The following is a 20,536-nucleotide window of genomic DNA, read 5'->3' as shown; positions in this document are numbered from 1 at the left end:
AGGGGTCCCTGTACAGAACCCTCTGCTAGAGGGCTTGCGCCAATCGGCTCACCACTTTCCCCTCCTACAAGCAGCACAGCAGCTAATTGAGCTGGAATGGAAGGCACCGGAGGCCTCATTCAAAGGGGGTCGGGTCTTGTCGGGCATGTACCCTCTAGATCCGACAGCCAAGGAACTGCTGGCGTGCCCCAGGGTAGACGCCATAATTAACTCGATTGTGAAACGCACCACCATTCCGGTGGAGGGCAGTGACAGGGGGGTGTGCCCACCTACCCGCTGAGGGCTGCACCAGGAGGGGGGGCGGGCTGGCCACCCATTTTACACTGGATACAGACAGAAACTGGGAGTTAGTCAAGTTCAATGAGAATATGACTCATAAAAAAAGAAATTCTATATTCAGCAAGAAAAAAAAGTGATGTCATGCAAGCTTTAGTATCTCTCAAGGATGCGCATGACCGACACATGGACACCATTCTGAAACAAGCCTTTGTGGTAGCAGCCATGTCCCTTCGAATCGCGACTTGCTGCACCGTGGTGACGCGCTCCTGTTTATCACAGGCAAGAAATAACACCCCGGGAGAAGACATGGAATCGGCTCTCGCATTTCTCACAGACGCAGCCTCCGACCTCGTCCATACGGCGGCCAAGGGAGTGTCCTCCTCAGTGGCAGCCAGAAGACAGCTTTGGCTACGCAATTGGGTGGCCAACTCGTCCTCCAAGACTCGACTCACAGGAATGCCCTTTAAGGGTTCCCTACTGTTCGGCAGCGACCTTGAGAATTGGGCTACTAAATGGGGTGTTTCTCCGTTACCCCGTCTACCAGAAGACAGGTCAAGGAGGAACCAGCGTTCTGTTTCTAGACCATCCAGAGGTAGAAACTCGCAGCGCTTCAACCCTTACCGGTCTCGCTATCAGGCACCTCGTTCTCAGGCCAGGAATCAGCCCTTTTGGGCTAAGCACACCAAGAAGAGAACCGGCCCGGGTTCTGGCCCCGGCCGTACCCCACAATGACAATCAGCCGACCCGTCCGAGGGTAGCAGCCATAGGGGGCAGGCTAACCCTCTTCTACCACAGGTGGGTCGAGATCACTTCGGACCAGTGGGTCCTCGCCATCATCCGGGAAGGATATTTCCTGGATTTCTTTCGGCTTCCGCCAAACAAGTTTGTGGAATCTCCTTGTTCGCCACTCAAGGCAGTGGCACTAGAAGTGACCTTACAGAGGCTCCTGGCCCTAAAAGCCATAATCCCAGTACCTGCGGAAGAGGTACCTTCTGGGCATTATTCAATTTATTTCATAGTACCCAAGAAGGAGGGCACCTTCAGGCCCGTACTGGACCTCAAGTCCGTCAACCGACACCTACGGGTCCCCAGCTTTCGCATGGAAACTCTACGGTCTGTCAAGAATTCAGTACAGCCAGGGGAGTTTCTCACCTCCCTAGATCTGTCAGAAGCCTACCTGCATATCCCAATTCATCGGGATCATCAGCGCTATTTCCGCTTCAAAGTCCTGAATCAGCACTTTCAGTTCCGGGCCTTACCCTTCGGGTTAGCCACAGTGCCGCAGATCTTTACCAAGGTAACAGTTGTAGTGGCAGCAGCACTCAGGAAGGAAGGAATCCTCGTCCATCCCTACCTGGACGATTGGCTGATCAGGGCAAAGTCACTGGAAGAGAGTCACCGGGCAACCAACAGAGTTATAGCTCTTCTGGAAAGCCTAGGATGGGTAGTCAACATAAAGAAGAGTTCCCTACAGCCATCCCAGTTGCTGGAATACCTAGGGGTTCAATTCGACACCCAGGAAGACAAGGTCAGCCTGACCTCCAAGATAAGGTCAAAACTCCGGACTCATCTGCAGGTCTTGCTGAGCGCCAGCTGGCCCACAGCTCGAGATTATCTCCAAGTCCTCGGCCTCATGGCATCCACCCTGGAGGTGGTGCCATGGGCACGGGCTCATATGAGACCACTGCAAACCGCCCTTCTATCTCGATGGAGTCCACGATCACAGGAATACACCATACACCTGCCTCTTCCAGCCAGAGTGCGGAATCAACTACGCTGGTGGTTACGGCCCGGCCACTTGAGCCGGGGGTCAAGAATGTCCTCCCCAACTTGGATTCTGCTCACCACAGATGCGAGCCTGAACGGATGGGGAGCGCACTGCGAGGAGCTCACCGCCCAAGGACGGTGGACCAGAGAAGAGTCAAGGTGGAATATCAACCAACTAGAGGCACGGGCAGTCAGGCTAGCATGCCTGCGATTTTCCCACAGACTTCGCAACAGAGCGGTCAGAGTGATGTCAGACAACGCCACCACAGTGGGGTACATCAATCGACAGGGCGGAACCAGAAGCCAACAGATGTCCCTAGAAATAACTCCCCTGATGATTTGGGCAGAGGCCAATCTTCAGGACATCTCTGCCGTACACAACGCCAGGAAGGACAACACTGCAGCAGACTTCCTCAGCAGAGAAAGCCTAAACCCGGGAGAATGGCAGCTGTCACCCACAGCCTTTCAGATAATTGTGGATCACTGGGGGACGCCAGCCATGGACCTATTAGCAGACAGGTCCAATGCTCAAGTTCCCAGATATTTCAGCCGCAGGCGGGATCCTCGAGCTCAGGGGATCAATGCCCTGGTACAGCCGTGGCCTCAGGGGATCCTACTATATGCATTTCCTCCATGGCCCCTGTTGGGCGCCATTGTTCACAGGATTCAGCGACACAGAGGTCTAGTTCTTCTAGTGGCCCCGGACTGGCCAAGAAGACCCTGGTATGCAGACATGAGAAGACTACTGGCAGGGAATCCTCTACCTCTGCCTCCATACCGGGACCTGCTACTGCAAGGCCCCATCCTCCATGAGGATCCAGCTCAATTCTCTCTTACGGTCTTGCCATTGAGAGGGCTATACTGAAGAAAAGAGGATACTCAGAGCCAGTGATAGATACACTCCTCCGAGCATGCAAGTTCTCCACATCACTAACATATATCAGGATCTGGAGAATTTTTGAAGCCTGGTGCGATTCTCACAGCACCAATTCACATACCACACAGATTCCTATCATTTTGGACTTCCTACAAGATGGAGTTCAGAAGGATCTCTCCCTCAGCTCCATCAAGGTACAGGTAGCATCGCTGTCTTGCTACGGTTCCAGACGTGGCGGCAAATCCATTGCCCAGCACCCAGACGTTTCACGCTTCCTGAAAGGAATTAAACACATTCGCCCCCTACTGAAGTGGCCAGTGCCCTTGTGGAACCTTAACCTAGTATTGGAATTTCTAGCGGGATCAGCCTTCAGGCCCCTTCGAGGCCTGCTCTCCATTTGTTAACCTTGAAGATGGTGTTCTTGCTGGCTGTGTGTTCAGCACGCCGCATCTCAGAGCTACAAGCACTATCCTGTCATGATCCATTCCTCAGAATCACTCCAGAGGCCATCCATCTTCATACAGTTCCTTCCTTTTTACCCAAAGTGGTCTCACACTTTCACCTCAACCAAACCATATCCTTGCCTACCACGGAAGGTTTGAAGAAATCGGAAGAAGGTCGAATACTACGTCATCTCGACATCGGCAGACTGCTGTCCAGATACCTGGAAATGTCAGAAGCAGTATGAAAGACGGACTACCTGTTCGTCCGGCACAGCGGGAAGAAGCAAGGGGAAGCGGCCTCACGGCCGACCATCGCCCGCTGGATTAAAGAAGTTATCAAGGCAGCCTACGTAGAGGCAGGAAAAGTACCACCTCTACAAGTCAAGGCTCATTCTACCAGAGCACAATCGGTCTCTTGGGCAGAAGCTAAGCTGCTGTCGCCTGCAGAGATATGTAAAGCGGCGACGTGGTCCTTCCTCCATACCTTCTCCAGATTCTACCATCTGGACGTTCAGGCCAGGGAGGACACAGCATTTGCGAGGGCGATCCTACACGGTCCTTGGGCAGCCTCCCGCCCAGTCCGGGAGTAGCTTTTGTACATCCCATTTGTTTTGAGTCCATCTGCTACACGCTAGGAAATGTTAAGATTACTTACCTGGTAATCTCCTTTTCCTTAGTGTATGTAGATGGACTCAGCATCCCGCCCGGCTGCCGGTATACATGGGGATTCGCTGACTCACGGTAAGCCATGTTTTGCTTATAATAGGGCTTCCACCCTGCCGGGTGTCGATGCCTTCCGGTTGAGAACACTGGTGGTCTCCAGCTACCATCAATTGGTCAGGGCCTCGGGATGCACAGCGTATCAGAGCCTGAGGAAGTTCAACTTCTCCATCCTTTGGTCCCAGACCTTCCTCGGGACGACAACGTTCCTTTCAAGCATCCGTCAGCACAGCCTAGGGTGGCTTCGCCCAGGGAGGAGCCAGAAAATCCTCCCAATGAAATAAGGGGCCACCCACTCCTCGGACATCACGTTGAAAGGACTGCTGTCTTGGTATTACAAGGAGGGGGTCAGGATCACATCAGATCAATGGGTGTTTCAGTTGATCCAAGTCAGCTAAGCCTTAGAATTTTTCTCAGCCACCCATGGATGCTTTTGTGGTGTCGCGCTGTGCTTCCCCAAGCAAGTGGATGGCGGTAGAGGACACTCTGTGCAGATTGCTCAGTTGGCAGGCCATTGTTCCGATACCGTTGGAGGAACAAGGGACCAGTCGTTACTCCATCTATTTTTTGGTACCAAAGAAGGAAGGAACTTATTGACCCATTTTGGACCTTCAACACATAAACCATAGCCTGAAGTTACCACGCTTTCCTTTGGAGACTGCGCACCATAATTGCAACCATATGCAAGGGAGAGTTCCTCGCCTCCTTGGATCTCTCCGAGGCTTACCTCCGTATTCCGATCCGAGCCGATCACCAACGCCTTAGACGATTCAAGATCTTGGAGCAGCATTTCCAGTTGGTCCTTCAGTTGGGTGATGGCTTCCTGCACCTTCACCAAGGGTGATGGTGGTGGTAGTGGCGGCGGCCCTCAGAAGGGATGGGATACTGGTATTCTCTTACCTAGACTGGCGGCTCCAAGCAAAGTCGGAGGAAGATTGCAGGCATACGGCTCTTCACTTGACACACCTGCTCCAGTTGTAGAGATCGGTGATCAACGACATGAAGAGCCATCTGACCCCTCCCCTGTCCCTGGAATACCTAGGGGTGAGGTTCGATACCTGGAAGGGGCAAAGTGTTCTTGACCATAGACAGGATGAGAAGGCTGCAACAACAAGTCGTTGGCTTCCTGAGTGCACAGTGTCCCTCGGCCTGGGAATGTCTTCAGGTCCTGGGGTCCATGGTCTTGATGCAGGAACTGGTCCCGTGGACTTTCGCACATATTAGACCTTTGCAGAGGGCCCTTCTGTTGCAAAGGAGTCTGCTATCGGAACAAGATCATGTGCGCCTGCCCCTTACTCCTCAGATCAGATCCAGCCTGGAGTGGTGGTTGATCGACTCCAATCTTCCGAAAGGGATGTCTCTCAACACTCGGACTGGGACTGTCCTTTGCTGATATGGCGCCTGCTCCTTCAACCGTTTAGAATCAAGAGTGGTCTCAGAGTTGGAGGTCTTCTTGACCCTAGTTAGGGTTCGGATGGTTTGTGTGTTTTCAGGCAACACCACCACGGTGGCATACGTCAACCACTAGAGAGGAACCAAGAGCCCAGCGGTTGCCCGGGAAGTTCATCTCCTGGACCAAATGCAATCTGGAGGGTCTAGCCGCCTCTCACGCGGCAGGCGTGGACATCATTCAGGCAGATTTCTTGAGCAGGCAACAACTGGAACCAGGAGAGTGGAAGCTGTCCCGAGAGGCCTAAAATCTCGTTTGGGCCAGGTGGGGGATGCCCCAGCTGGATCTCAGGGCGACCCGAAGCAAAGCTAAGATGGCAAGATATTTCAGCTGATGGAAGGAAGTCAGGTCGGTCTGCCTGGACGCCCTGGTATCCTTATGGCCAGCATGGATTCTCCTGTATGTCTTTCCTCCCTGGCCATTATTTGGGCTGGTCCTGAGACGTGTGGAACAGCATCGGGGACCGTTAGTTCTAGTGGCACCAGGGTGGCCTTCAGCGCCTTGGTAGCACAGACCTGGTATGGATAGCTACGGACTGACCTCTGTGTCTGGCACTTCTTCCGGACCTGCTAAGACAGGGCCCCATATTTTTGGACAGGGAGGATCACCTCTCGTGACCTGGCCTTTGAGAGGTGACATTGACGACAAAAGGATTATTTGGAGCCGGTGTTTTTTACCCTGCTACGGGCTCGGAGGCCGTCCACCTCTATGGCCTATGTCTGGATTTGGAAGGTTTTGGGTCCTGGTGTCCACAGCAGGGATTGGTCCTACTACAGCGCCCATGCCCCTTATACTAACCTTCTACAGCAGGGCCTTTCCAAGGGCTTAGCGTACAATTTCCTTCATGTCAGGTAGTTGCTTTCGGATGTTTCAGGGACCGAATAGACAGATCTCTAGCCTGTCACTCAGATGTGGCTCGCTTCCGGAAAAGGGTGAAGCATTTAAGGCCACCTGTAAGGAAACTCTGTTCAGAGTGGTACCTGAATCTGGTCTTGCATGCCCTGGGCGCGCCACCCTTTGAGCCTTTGGGTCAAGCCTAACTCAAGGACCTGACCCTGAAAACGACTTTCTTGGTGGCCATTTTTTCGGCTAGGTGAGTTTCGGAATTATGGGCTCTCTCCTGTCGGGATCCCTTTTTATGTATCTTGGCGGATGGAGTGTCCTTGCACACGATGCCGTCCTTCCTACCCCAAGATAGTTTCAGGTTTTCATATCAATCCAGTGGTGGAACTTCCTGGCTTCCGAATTGGGCCTGAGCCTCAACTTCGGGAAGAGAACTCCACCTCTTGGTTGTTCACAAGATCCAACTGTGGTATTTGAAGGTCTCCAATTCCTTCCACAAGTCGGACCATCTCTTGTCCTGATGACGATTCCAAGAAAGAGAACAAAACGTCCAAAGCATCGCCATCCAGATGGTTGGAGGAAACAATTTGTTCAGCTTACATTTGCAAGGGTCAACAAATACTTGTGGGCTTGAAAGCTCACTCTACAGGGGCTCAAGTGATCTCTTGGTCGTAATGGCAGCTTCTTTCTCTGATGGAGATTTGCAGGGTGGCAGTATGGTTGTCCTTATACACCTTTACCAGGCATTACCGCTTGGATTGCAACATAAGTTGCAATTTTCAAAGACCTATTTACCCAAGAAAAGTCCATTTACTTGTATAAAACCTTTTGAAATTTACCTCCTTAATACCAAAGTAAACTTATTTGTGTAAGTTTACTTTCAAAGTTATTTTGGCAAAACTATCTGCACATAACTACACTTATTTATTTATTTTTTTAAGGTTTTTATATACTGGCATTCATGATAAAATCACATCATGCTGGTTTACATTAAAACAGTGGTGCATAGAAAGAAAAAACAAACTGGAACTGTAGTGCGGAAGAAAGCAGTTACAAAAAACAGGGATGCTTAAACTGGGAGAGGAAGGAAAAAGAAAAGGTTAATAGCATTTTAAATATTTACAACGAACAGTTAAATGAGCTGGTTGTGTTATAGAACTTGAAGTTGAACTTGTTTTGTGTAGGTGGTTTTTCCTTGAACATTTGCGCTCATAGAAGTGAATTTTGAAAATAATTGAAAATAATTCCGTGTAAAAAGTAGCAATTTTTAAAAGCACATTTATGCACATAGCCTATTTACTTGCATAAATCCTTTTGAAAAGTATTTCCATACTTTAAAACATTTTGCACATATATCAAAAGCCCACCCAAACCCCGCTCTCCTGGGACATCCCTCCCAAATATGGGTAAAAGTGCATGCTCAGAGGACTTATGCACACACTTCACGTATCTGCTTGGCAATTTTATAAAAGAGCATTTGGGCGGGGGCAAAAATGTTTTTTAATATGACCCTTCTTATGTCCATTCTGACAAAATTAGAGGTGAATTTTCAAAACATTTGTTTGTAAAATTAGCATATATGCATATAAGTAGCTTACACTCTCATACATGCTATTTTAAAAACATCAAATGCTCATATGTATTTTCGGTCTCAAGCGCACTTTTATGTGAAAAAAGAGAGAGAGTCTGGGGCATTTCGGGGTGGGGGCCAAGAGCTACGCGTGCAAGCTGCTCTTTTATAACAGACTTACATGCGCACATTTGTCAACTTATTTTCATAATTTTACACTTACTTTGCTAGTTATTTTGTGCGATTGATATCAAACTCATCTCTTGTTTGCTATTGGTTCCGTGGGAGGTCTGGGTGACCTGGGAGGAGATGAGAGTGAAGAACTAAGAGTGTGTCGATAATCTGGAAAAGGACTGGGGGAACTGGTGGAGGTTTCGGCAAACTGCTGATTTAAATTATGTGCGCATGTTTCAAATATTCCAACTTCCGCATGTAAATAGGGTTTTACGCAAGCAGGTCATAATTTATTTTTTTATGCATACAATATTTGCCTGTATGTTTTTAAAACAAATAGGAAAAGTACACACTTTTAGTGCATTGCAGGTATTTGTGCATAACCATACATATGCATAATTTTGGGGGTTTACATATGCAAATTTTGTAATCTTCGTGTACCTCTTAGGTGTAGTCTATAAAATAATGTTATAGATCTCTGCTCTGCCATATACGCATGTACAAGGGGCTGCGCGGATTTGTGTGAAGTTACCCTCATATCAAAAAAAGTTCCAGCTTTTCCTTTTGTAAAATGGTAACGCTATATATTTTTGTTAGTCATGTGTGCAGGTAAAGGGAATATGTATTGCTTGAAAAGCACATTCATGAGCAATATTTATATCCATTATGTGCAGTAAAAGGTTCCATTGCCTATGGCAAATAGATTTAACCATTCTAATCTGAGGAACTCAATCTTTCTAGGAAAATAACGTGAGGAAGAGTTATTTGTAAAGTAAATCTGATCCGCTGTACTAAGACTGAATTGTTTTTTAATAGTATGGATTGCAAAGGATCCTGGGCGAGGAAAGAAGTCTCTTATTGCTGACGAGAGCAATTGATCCAAAGCAAGCAAACATGATGACGGAAATAGTGAAAATACTCTCTGCCATTTGTATCATCGGAGAAGAAAATATGTAAGTAATAAAGTTGCTTTATACCAACTCGTGCATGTGAGCTGGTGACAGTATACATAGCAATGTTTTGTTTCCCCTTAGGTAATATTTTTTTTTATCTGTTCATTTATTTATTTTGAGCTGGCAGTTTCCTCCTGCTCCTTTTGGCTTCCATCGATTAGAAACCAGTACTGGGATCTGGTGCCATTCACAATTATCTGAGGATTTTCTCCCTATTTTATATCCCTCTCAAGCCACCTAGCCCAATCATTGCAATAACAATCATGGGCCATGCAAGAGGGCTGCTTCTGGGATCCTGCAGTCATGGGCTCTAGTCACTAGGTGTTGCCATTGCTCCATGACCATGATCCCTCCCCCATCATGCACAAAAGGCTGTGCCATTTTTCCCCCTCTTTTAAATTGGCTGTTTTAATCTGCCCTGGCTATTGGGAAGAGTTTAAGAAAACTGTTACAGAATATCTATTTGTTCAGACTTCCGATCTACCTGTAGTGTACATAATTATTTTACTTTCGGTAATTTAGTAATTAAATAAATAAATTGCCCTTTTTATCTCTAATGCTTTTTTCAGAATTGGAAAAAAAAATTGATCAGGAATGTTAGTGCACAGAAAGGAACCCCTGACAATTAAGCTTTGTGTGGTAAAATTTTAATCTAACAAGCCATTCATTATATATTTCTTTCAGAGTTATTTTGAGACTGATTTTGACTCTCTTAAAACTTTTTTTTCATTTTGACAAAATATATTTAGTTTGGAGAACCCCCCCCTTTTTTTGCTTGTCCCTTGTTTTTAGTCATTGTTTAAACATATCCATGCTAAAGTTGCCGTTAATGGGCTAGTGTTACTTTCCTCACTCTGGATAACAGTGCTTATCTTCCAAAAAAATACTACAATATGCCCTCATATCTTCATGACCCTAGTTAGCGTTCTTTTTCTTATTCTAAACTTCTTTTTTTTTGTTTGCAGTTTTACATTTTCTCACATCTTATATACTTGTGTTTGCACCCTGCTCAATTTTTACATGCATTTTGTGAAGGCTGTACTCTTGCTGTGCACTCTGTAGTACCACAATCTATTTTTTGAACAGAGATCGCAGGACTTGAATTTATAACCTTCTGGCTCCTACTGGTGAACTGAAGGAACCAGCTCCCTTTACTGGTTTAGGAGGAAAACCCTATCTGCTTCAAACCATGAAAGAACACGCAGGAAATGTGTGCTGTAGAATGATAGATGACAGTAAAAAGAAAATTTGTGAGAATAATATAATTTTATTAATTATAAAAATACCCAATTACAGTATGTGCTATGCTGTAGCCTGCTCAGACCACAAGTAAATCTTTCGCTAGCTATCCCATAAAATAATAGAATAATCTCACCCAGAAATCGCAGTCTGATTTGTAACTTTTGCTTCAATTCCAGAATTAAAGATACTTTCTTCTTCCTTCTTCTTTATGTTTGAGAAAGAAAGTTTGTGTATATGTAAAATAGTTCTGATAGTTTTTATTGTAAGAGTTCTTGAATGTGTGAGCTGTTAATTGTGTTAGCTCTTAATTGTGTGAGCTCATGATATGAGAATTCTGAATATGGTCACTGAGAGATATAGACAGGAACTGCATGACCATATTTGGGGTATCATGTGCTTATTGGTCATGAAATATATAAATGACAAATATCTGTTGTTAAAACTTGAGACAAATAGTTAAGTAAGTAGAAGAAGCTCACGCTCTTGTAAAGAAGTTATGTTTTTAATAACCAAAGAATAAGCCTGTGCTGATTTTGCTATTTCTTCTGTCATTTACACATGATGACATGAGAAAATTTTGTAAAGCATCCTGATTCCTGTGCAGCTTTTCCTTCTTACAAACCAGTAGTGAATTTGTGATATTCATCTGATTGAGATTTCTGCTTCTGAGAAACTTGAGCATTTTCTAACTTGTACTATCTGAAATAAGGAGAAGATATTGCCCATTAAACAAAGCCAGTCGATTGTATGCAGCAAATCTTGTGTGGATAGAAAAACTGGCCTCTTATGTTTACTGGATTAATAAATTTGCAATAATTATTTCTGGCTCAGCCACATCGAGTTAAACTGATACTTAAACATAAGATTATAAATCTTGCCGTATTGAGTCAACAGTTTTCAATCCAGGTCACCTGATAAGATTCCAAATGCCCAGGGATAAGTAGTGGCTTTCCCTGAGTCTACCTGATTAATAACAGTTTATGGACTTTTCCTCCAGGACCTTGTTCAAACCTTTTTTAAAACCAGCTATGCTAACTACCTTTGCCAAATCCTCCAGCTATGAACACCAGAGCTTAATTGTTCATTGAATGAAAATAATTTTTTTTAAAATGTACTACTTACTAACTTTATTGATTGTACCCTAGTCTTTGTATTTTTTGAAAGAGTAAATAACTGCTTTACATTTACCTGTTCTATTCCACTCATGATTTTATAGCTCTTTCACATCCCCCCTCAGCCATCTCCAAGCTAAACCGCTCCAAACTCTTTAGTCCTTCTTCACAGGGGAGCTGTTCCATCCCCTTTATCATTTTAGTTGCTCTTCTCTGTACATTTTCCATTTCATATTTTTTTAGCTATTATGACCAGAATTATACACAGTGCTCTGTGTGCTCTCAATATGGAGCGATATGGAGATATGACATTCTCCATGCCTTTCCTAATAAATCCTAACATTCTGTTTGATTTTTTGACCTCTGCCACACACTGAGCTAAGGCTTTCAAAGTATTGTCCATAATGATTTCTAGATACTTTTCCTGGTTGGTAAATCCTAATATGGACGCTAACATTATGCAACTATATTGTGGGTTACTTTTCCCTATGTCTTTCAGTTTGCACTTGTCCACATTAAATTTCATCTGCCGTTTCGATGCCCAAACTTGCAAGGTCCTCGGAATGATTTTTTGTGTACAAATTTGATCACCTTACTCATCATTCCTTTTTCCAGACTATTTCTAAGTATACTAAAATGCACTGGTCCCAGTATAGATCCCTGAGGCACTCCACTATTTACCTTTTTCCGCAGATAAGCAGGATGAATTAGCCATGCTGTCTGGGAGCACTCCCTAGTGTCCCAGAGCGGAACTTCTCTTACAAAGTTAGAAATATAACTTTTCTTGGTCACTCTTGTGCGCCTGCGCGATGGCTTCCCAACGACTGTCTTTCTCCCTCAGCCTACTTTTTTCCTGCAATGGTAATGGTCGTGGTTCTTCTTTCTCCTCAGGATTTTTGTCTATTTTTCTCTCTCTTCTTTTCATCACTCAAGTGAGCCCCAAAGGCACTTTTCAGTGCCAACATGCCACCAAAATCCTCGGGTTTCAAATTCTGTCAGTGAAAATATGTCATTGACTGACGGGCATTCCCTCTGCTATATTTGTCTAGGCCCACGATCATGACTAAGGGGCATGTCACCACTATGGACAGATGTCTCCTAGAACTCAGTGACAAAGAGCCATGAAGATCGCAACACTCAATGAGGGCTTTTCGTATTCCTATGCCCTGAGCTAGACTCATTCGTCACCGGGTAAACAAGGCCATAAAACTTCTCACACTAAGCAGGCAACCTCACTAGAACCCAGCAGAAAGGCTAAAAATTGGTCAAAAGTGCACAAAACGCATTCTCACTTCCGATCATTTACCAATGCGCCGAAGTGTCGTCAAAGCCCTGAGTCAGTGTTGGTAGTTTCGACCGAGGTGCCGAAGTGTCGATGAGACTCTGCATTGCTTGTGTCGACCGGCACATCCAAACATCATCGGACACCCGCTGCTTCAACCGACCAAAGTAGCCCGATGCCAACGCATTGCATGATGCACTCTGCAACAACCCCTGCGGGGAAAAGCATTGGTTCAGCTCAGATGCATTCAGCACTGACTAAACAATCGATGCACGACATGAAAAAAAATGATGCACCTAATTTGGCAGCACCATGATTCTGGATCACCTTCCCATTCATTCAATGATTCAGAGATAGAAATTATGGATTCATCAACTGAAGACATGCGAGATAATCCTCGCAATACGCCTTCTTCAAAATGCCTGTCTGAACTTAGGAGAAGACATGGGGATACTCCTCCCGCAAAACAGAAGAAAAAGGATTCAATTTCTGCCAGTAAATCAGCTTTGCAATCTCACTCACAAATCACTGGTATCCTCCAAACTTTCTTTGACACTTTAGTGTCTTCCCAAAATCTACTCCCTCCATCCAGTCCATTGGTAGAAGACTCTGTTGAATTCATCCCTTCACCTGTTGTCCACTCCAAAAAGGATGATCGCAAGGAATTTGAGTCCAAGCCCAGCACCAGGGGAAAGTCCGACTCATTCCCCTCCATCTTCTCCAGAATCCTCCATAAGCATACCTTTGGATCCGCTGGAAGAACAAACGGAACCGTCTTCACCACCAGAAGATCTTTCTTACCCCAAATTCATTGAAAAAGTGAGTACTACATTAAATTTAGAAACAAAGAAGCTTCCAGATCCAAGCGTGGAGGTCTGTGGCCTATTAAAAAATCTTAGATGTGCCTACCGAACCAACAGCCTTGCCCTCTCACTCTGTTTTGGATGGAATTATGGTTAAGGATTGGGAGTCACCCTTCTTAGGTCTAATTACCACAAGGAAAATGGACCTAAAATTCAGGATGCAAAAATCAAAGGCACTATACTTCAATCAAATTATCACGTGCATCTATTGCCATGGAATCGGCCATGAAAAAGTCTTAGAAGATCGACTGCTCTCTAGCACCCCACCAATTAAAGATAGCTGATATCTTGAAGACTTTTGAAAGAAGGTTTTTCAGGGATCTATGCTCAATGCAAAAATCCAACAACAATTTTATATTGTACAGTATTTATACGAGTGTCTGCAGAAAATAAAATCTGAAGCTCCACAATTGGATGCTGAAATCCAGAGACAATGCATTTCAGATGTGGAAGAAGCAACCCATCTTCTCCGAGCAGTTTATGAAGGTTTGATACCTTGGCTTCAGCCATTTCAGCCCACAGGATAGCATGGCTCAGAGCAAGCATAATTAAAGAAGTCTATGACAAGTTGGCAGACCTCCCCTGTAAAGGTGACACCCGATGTGGAGAAAAGTTAAGGGAAACTGTAACGCAGCTAAAAGACCAAAGCATGGCAGTGTCCTCATTAACATTATCTCAGGAGGAAACAAAGACAAGGCGTTATTACCCTCATATAGGAGACCTTTTTATCCTACATGCCTGTACAGACCATATGGTTCTTACAAACCTCCACCATATCAGCCAAGATCTCAATCAGCTGTACCCCCATCTTGGGGTAGAAACAGATCCCAGCTAAACAACCACAAGTGGTTCCAAAACCCCAGCAGTCTTGTTAAACCAATGCATGCCACGGCTAGAAATACCCATGGGAGGCCGCCTCCAAGCATTTTTTCAAGAGTGGACCAGAATCACAAAAGATCACTGGGTCAAGTATAATTAAAATAAATAAATAAATAAAACGTTTACTGACTAAAGCTCCGCACAGTGCCATTACTTCCACACTTAATCCCGAACAAGAGGAAATCAGAGAGAGTTCAAATCTTACTACAAGAAATTCAGTTGCTACTCAAAAATGCGATTCAAATTTTAACACCTCATCAGCAGTACAGGGGATTCTTTTCCCAATACTTCCTCATCCCCAAGAAATCTGGAGGCGAATGTCCAATCCTGGATCTCCAGTCGCTAAACCGTTTCATCCTATGGGAAAAGTTCAAAATGTCATTTCTGAAAACCATTTTGCCCTTTCTTCAACCCAAGATTGGATGTGCTCTCTGGACCTCAAAGATGCTTATACTCACATATCAATATACCCAACTTTCTAGCAATACCTTTGTTTTCAGGTCAATGCCAAGCATTATCAATACAGAGTCCTTCCATTTGGCCTCTCCTCAGCACCCAGAGTATTTACCAAATGTTTAGCTGTAGGCATGGCCTACCTTCAAAAGCAGGGAATAAAACGGTTTCCTTACCTAGACGATTGGCTAATTGTAGCAAAAATCCCAGAAATTCTAAAATCTCACCAAATTCAAACCATTACTTGCTTAGAAGGGCTAGTTTTCTTAGTAAATTACAAAAAATCCAATCTTATTCCATCACAGACTCAATTCATAGGAGCAAAGCCTTTCTTCCAAGCGACATAATTCACATATTTTGAGAAATGGCATCATCCCTAAAACTTCTTTCACAACCCACAGCTCGTTAAGTTATAAAGGTCTTAGGACACATGGCTGCAGCTATGTACGTAATACCCCACACTTGTCTCCACATGTGACAATTCAGTGAGAGGGCTAAAAATCTCAATGGACAGAGCGCTTACACCCTATGTCAGGACAACTGACCCTAACAAAACCAATGTTAGAAGACCTGAACTGGTAGCTAAGTCCCGGAATACTACAGTCAGGTGCTCAGTTTCGGAGCCCAAACCACAAAATAGTTATGACCACAGATGCCTCAACAAAGGGATGGTGAGCACATGTGCTACATTTCAAAACACAAGGTCTCTGGTCCTTTGGGGAAAGATCCCTACAGATCAGTCTATTAGAACTACGAGCCATTCGATTAGTGATTCAAACATTCTCCCATATTCTTCAAAACATGACAGTCATGGTATATACAGACAACAGAGTACCAATGTTCTGCATAAACAAGGAAGGAGGGTCAGGTTCCAAGATTCTATGCAGAGAAGCTGTACTAATGCTGGAATGGGCCCTAACACATTCCATACGTCTTCAGGCCTCATATCTCCTGGGAATAACAAACATGAGAGCAGACTGCCTAAGCAGAATATTTCACCCTCACGAATGGGTGTCTTGCCGGATGGTTGGTCCTTTGTTTGTAATAGGCCAGGGACCTCTTACAATCCAGCATGTGCAGTAGGGTCTCCGACTGTTGGAATGTAGTTTTGGAAAAAAGGTATGTAGTGTGATTGTCTGGTTTAGATGGAACGCTGAAACTACTTTTGGAAGTAAGGATGTTTGAGTGCATAAGGTCACCTTGTCAGGTAGAATTGGAGGTAAGGGGGATAATGGACTAGTGCTTGAAATTTTCTGGCTCACCGAGCTGAGGTTAGTGCTACTAAAACAATACTTTCCAAGTGAGAAATTTTAACTCTGAAGTTTGCATTGGTTCAAATGCAAAATTAATGCATTGGTTCAAATGCAAATTAATGCTTCCAAGACTATATTCAAGTCCCAAGGTATGGCAGGTTTCGTTATAGGCCTGAGTTTTAAGGCTTCTTTCATGAAGCAAGTTACGAGCGGGTGAATGGATATAGATGTTACTTGAAATGAAGGATGATACGCTGCTATGGTGCTAAGATGTACTCTTATGGAAGAAACTGCAAGTCCTGAAGTGTACGGTATATTTAGGTATTCAAGTAATTGTTCTGGAGAAGAATGAAAGGAATTAAGGTCCAATGATGCACACACCAGTGGTGAAATCTCTTCCATTTTGCTGCGTAGTTTTTTCTGGTGGATAACTTTCTGGAGATTAGAATTTCTTTAATCTCTGGTGAAATCTGGAGATCGGGCAGTATTTCTCTTTCAATCTCCATGCTGTCAGGTGAAGAGAGTCCTGCATGAGATGGAGCAGTGATCCCTTGTCTTGTTAGCAGATCTGGTCTTTGTGGTTGTATGGAAGGTATATGAGGTACGCATACCAAGATGGGGCTATTAGGATGAAATCTGATGCATCTGCTATGCATTTATGTATTACTTGAGATAGTAATGGGATTGGCAGAAAGGCATGCAGCAGTCTGGCTGTCCATTTGAGAAGAAAGACATCTTGTGATATCAGATGCTACTTGGGTTTAGGGAGCAGAAATTTTGCAGTTTTGTGTTTTGCACGGTTGCAAAAAAAAACTATTTGTGGAAGACCCCATTGTCGGAGACCCTACTGCACATGCTGGATTGTAAGAGGTCCCTGGCCTATTACAAACAAAGGACCAACCATCCGGCAAGACACTCTCAACTATTTCTGTCTTTTAATCCAAACGCACCAGGATTACCAATTTCAAAGCGAACACTTTCAAGCTGTCTTACACAATGCATTAACTTCTCTTATTCGTCAAAGTCTCAACAACTAGCTTTAGCTCCCAAAGCTCAACACATAAGGGCAATGTCTACCTCAATAGCGCACCTTCAACAAGTTCTTGTTGAAGACATTTGTAAAGCAGCAACGTGGTCTTCCCTGCATACCTTTACGTCCCATTACTGCCTCCAACACCATACAAAGTCTGATGCATTGATGGGACATGAAATTGTACATCGTGCCACAAAATCGTAAAAAAACCCAAAATCCAAAAAACTGCTCACACTCTGCAAGAGTACACAAATTCAATAAAGGTATCCTAGGCTTCTTCTATCATAGCTAGGGACTCCCAGACAGCATGGGTAATTCAGCCTGCTTATCTGCAGATAAAAGTTTGCTTACCGTAAACTGTGTTTTCCATGGATAGAAGGATGAATTTGCCATGTATTCCCACCCACCTCCCTGGACAGTTTTTTCACTCTATTACACATCTAACCCTTCTCTTCACTCCTGTCCTTTGCTTTCTTAATGACTGAGGGAGAGAATCAGTCGCATGGGAAACCACCTCGCAGGCGCACAGGAGCGAGCAAGAAATGTTTTATTTCTAACATTCTAAGAGAAGTTCCGCTCCGGGCTGTCAGGAGGCGCCCCCAGACAACATGGCTAATTCATCCTGCTATCCATAGAAAACATGTTTACGGTAAGCAAACTTGCTTTTCTCCATTGAGAAAACTGACCTTTAATTCCTATTCTCAATTTCCTTTTTTTAAACCAGTTTGCAATCTACAATAGGATATTGCCTCCTATCTCATGATATTTTTAATTTCTCAGGAGTGTCTTTGTCAAATGCCTTCTGAAAATGTAAATACAGTATATCCCTTGGCTTACCTTTATCTACATGTTTATTAACCCCTTAAAAAAATGTAGCAGATTGGTGAGGCAAATCTTCCCTTGTATAAATCCATGCCGGCTGTGTCACATTAAACCAAATCTTTCTATTTATTCTGTGATTTTGTTCTTAGAATAGTTTCTTTGATTTTTCCTGGCAGTGAATTGAAATTCACTGGTCTATAGTATCTCAGTTCACCTCTGGAGCCCTTTGTAAAGATCAGCATTAGATTGGCCACCCTCCAATTTTGAAATATAAAAGACAATTTTAATGTATGCTATAATTAATAGTAATAAATCTGCATGTTCATTTTTTAGTTTTCAAAACTCTGAGGTGTAAACTATTAGGTCCAGGTGATTTGCTACTCCTTAGTTTGTCAGTCCTGCCCTATTACATCTTCCAGATTCACCGTAATTTGTTTCAGTTCTTCTGAATCATCACAGTTAAACACAATTTACAGCAGAGGTATCTCTTCATCATCGTCTTCAGTATACACCAAAGCAAAGAGTTCAGTTAGTATTTCCACTATGACATCTTCCGTAAGTGCCCTATTAACCCCTCGATCATATAACAGTCCGACTCCCTCAAAAGCATCTTGCTTTTGGATATATTTTTTAAAGTTTTTTTTTTTTTTTTACTGAGACTTGGCCTCTACTGTCAGTCTTTTTTTCATAATTCTCTTTTTGCCTGCATACCAATGTTTTATATCTAATTTGCCAATGCTTATTCTTTTTCCTATTTTTTTCAGATGGATCCATTTTCCAATTTTTGAAAGAAGTCTTTTTGCCTACAATAGCTTCTTTCACCTTACTTTTTAACCATGCTGGCAATCGTTTTGCCTTCCTTCCACTTTTTTTAATATGTTTCATACATCTTGTCTGGGCTTCCAAGATTATATTTTAAGCAATGTCCACACTTGTGTAATCTCTTAACCTTTGTAGTTGCACCTTTTAGTTTTTTTCTGTTTTCCTCATTTTCTTAAAGTCTTCATTTTGAAATTTAAATGCTATCACAGTAGTTTTCCTTGATGTCCTCCTCCTAGTCATTAAGTCAAATTTGATTGTGTTAGGATCACTGTTGCTGAGCAGTCCACTACTGTTATCTCTTGCACCAAATAATCAGGCCGATACAATACAGTGCGCTCCGGTGGAGCGCACTGTTAACCCGCAATTGGATGTGCATTTTAGACGCGCTAGCTTTACCCCTTATTCAGTAAGGGGTAATAGTACGTCGAAAACGCGCGTCCAACCCCCCCCCCCCCCCCCCCCCCCGAACCTAATAGAACCCGCAACATGCACATGCATGTTGATGGCCCTATTAGGTATTCCCGTGCGATACAGTAAGTAAAATGTGCAGCCAAGCCGCACATTTTACTTTAAGAAATTAGCGCCTACCCAAAGGTAGGCGTTAATTTCTGCCGGCGCCGGGGAAGTGCACAGAAAAGTAGTAAAAACTGCTTTTCTGTGCACCCTCCGACTTAATATCATGGCGATATTAAGTCGGAGGCCCCAAAAGTTTAAAAAAAAATAAATTAATTAAAATGGGTCCATGGCTCGCGGGTTGAAAACTGGACGCTCAATTTTGCCGGCGTCCGGTTTCCGAACCCGTGGCTGTCAGCGGGCTCGAGAACAGACGCTGGCAAAATTGAGCGTCTGCTGTCAAACCCACTGATAGCCGCCGCTCCTGTCCAAAAAGAGGCGCTAGGGACACTAGCGTGTCCCTAGCGCCTCTCAGTGTTTTCTAGACTATCTGTTCCATGAAACAATTTATTTTACTTAGAAAGCTTACCTCCCTAGGATCTTCTGATGTGATATTTACCCAATCAATATTTGGGTAGTTGAAATCTCCCATTATCAAATGTTAGCTTCCCTAATTTCTATTAGCATTTCATCTTTTATCTGTTTACCATGGCCAGGTGAATGGTAGTATGCCCTCACCAGTATTCTGCATCACACATAGAACTTCCACCAGTATTGATTCTACTGTTCATTTAGTCTCCTGTGGGATCTTTATCCTGTTGCACTCTATGCCATCCCTTACATAAAGTGCCTGCCTCATTACCAAGTTGATCTACCCTATCGTTGCAATATAAATTGTACCCTAGTATAGCACTGACCCATTGATTATCTTCCTTCCACCAGGTCTCTGCCAATTAGTCTAACACTTTATTCAGTGCTATTTACTCTAACTCCCCCATCTTACTTTTTAGACTTCTGATATTAGCATTCAGACATTTCAGGATACATTTTTTATTTTTGATATATAATTTTTGTAGCCATTAACTAGAATAGTTTGGCATATTTTTACTCAATCTGTTCTTTGCCTATAGGCACATGGGTTACCTTTGCTTTTATTGTGACCTTTCTATCAGGATGCTCTAACTCCCCTGTTTCTTTGATATCCTTCAGATATGTCCCTCAGAACCATGCACTAAACAATCTATACATATTAATCCACCCCTATTTTATACTGGAAGACAAGTTGATAATTTTCATCCCACGTACT

At 43.9% G+C, this 20,536-nt stretch overlaps 1 protein-coding gene across 1 annotated transcript in view; it reads left to right on the top strand.

Moving 5' to 3' along the window:
- DIAPH2 (diaphanous related formin 2) overlaps window positions 1-20,536 on the top strand; it is a 2,404,298-nt gene that overhangs the window by 576,638 nt on the left and 1,807,124 nt on the right. Inside the window, exon 9 of the mRNA XM_029607438.1 lies at window positions 8,940-9,076. Within this exon, the coding sequence (XP_029463298.1) occupies window positions 8,940-9,076 (137 nt within the window). The remainder of the gene's footprint in view (window positions 1-8,939; window positions 9,077-20,536) is intronic.

This window comes from Rhinatrema bivittatum, chromosome 6 (assembly GCF_901001135.1).
Source record: "Rhinatrema bivittatum chromosome 6, aRhiBiv1.1, whole genome shotgun sequence".
Taxonomy (NCBI): Eukaryota; Metazoa; Chordata; class Amphibia; order Gymnophiona; family Rhinatrematidae; genus Rhinatrema; species Rhinatrema bivittatum.
Note: the sequence above shows the minus strand (reverse complement) of the source record. Positions and strands in the feature narration are given on the sequence as shown.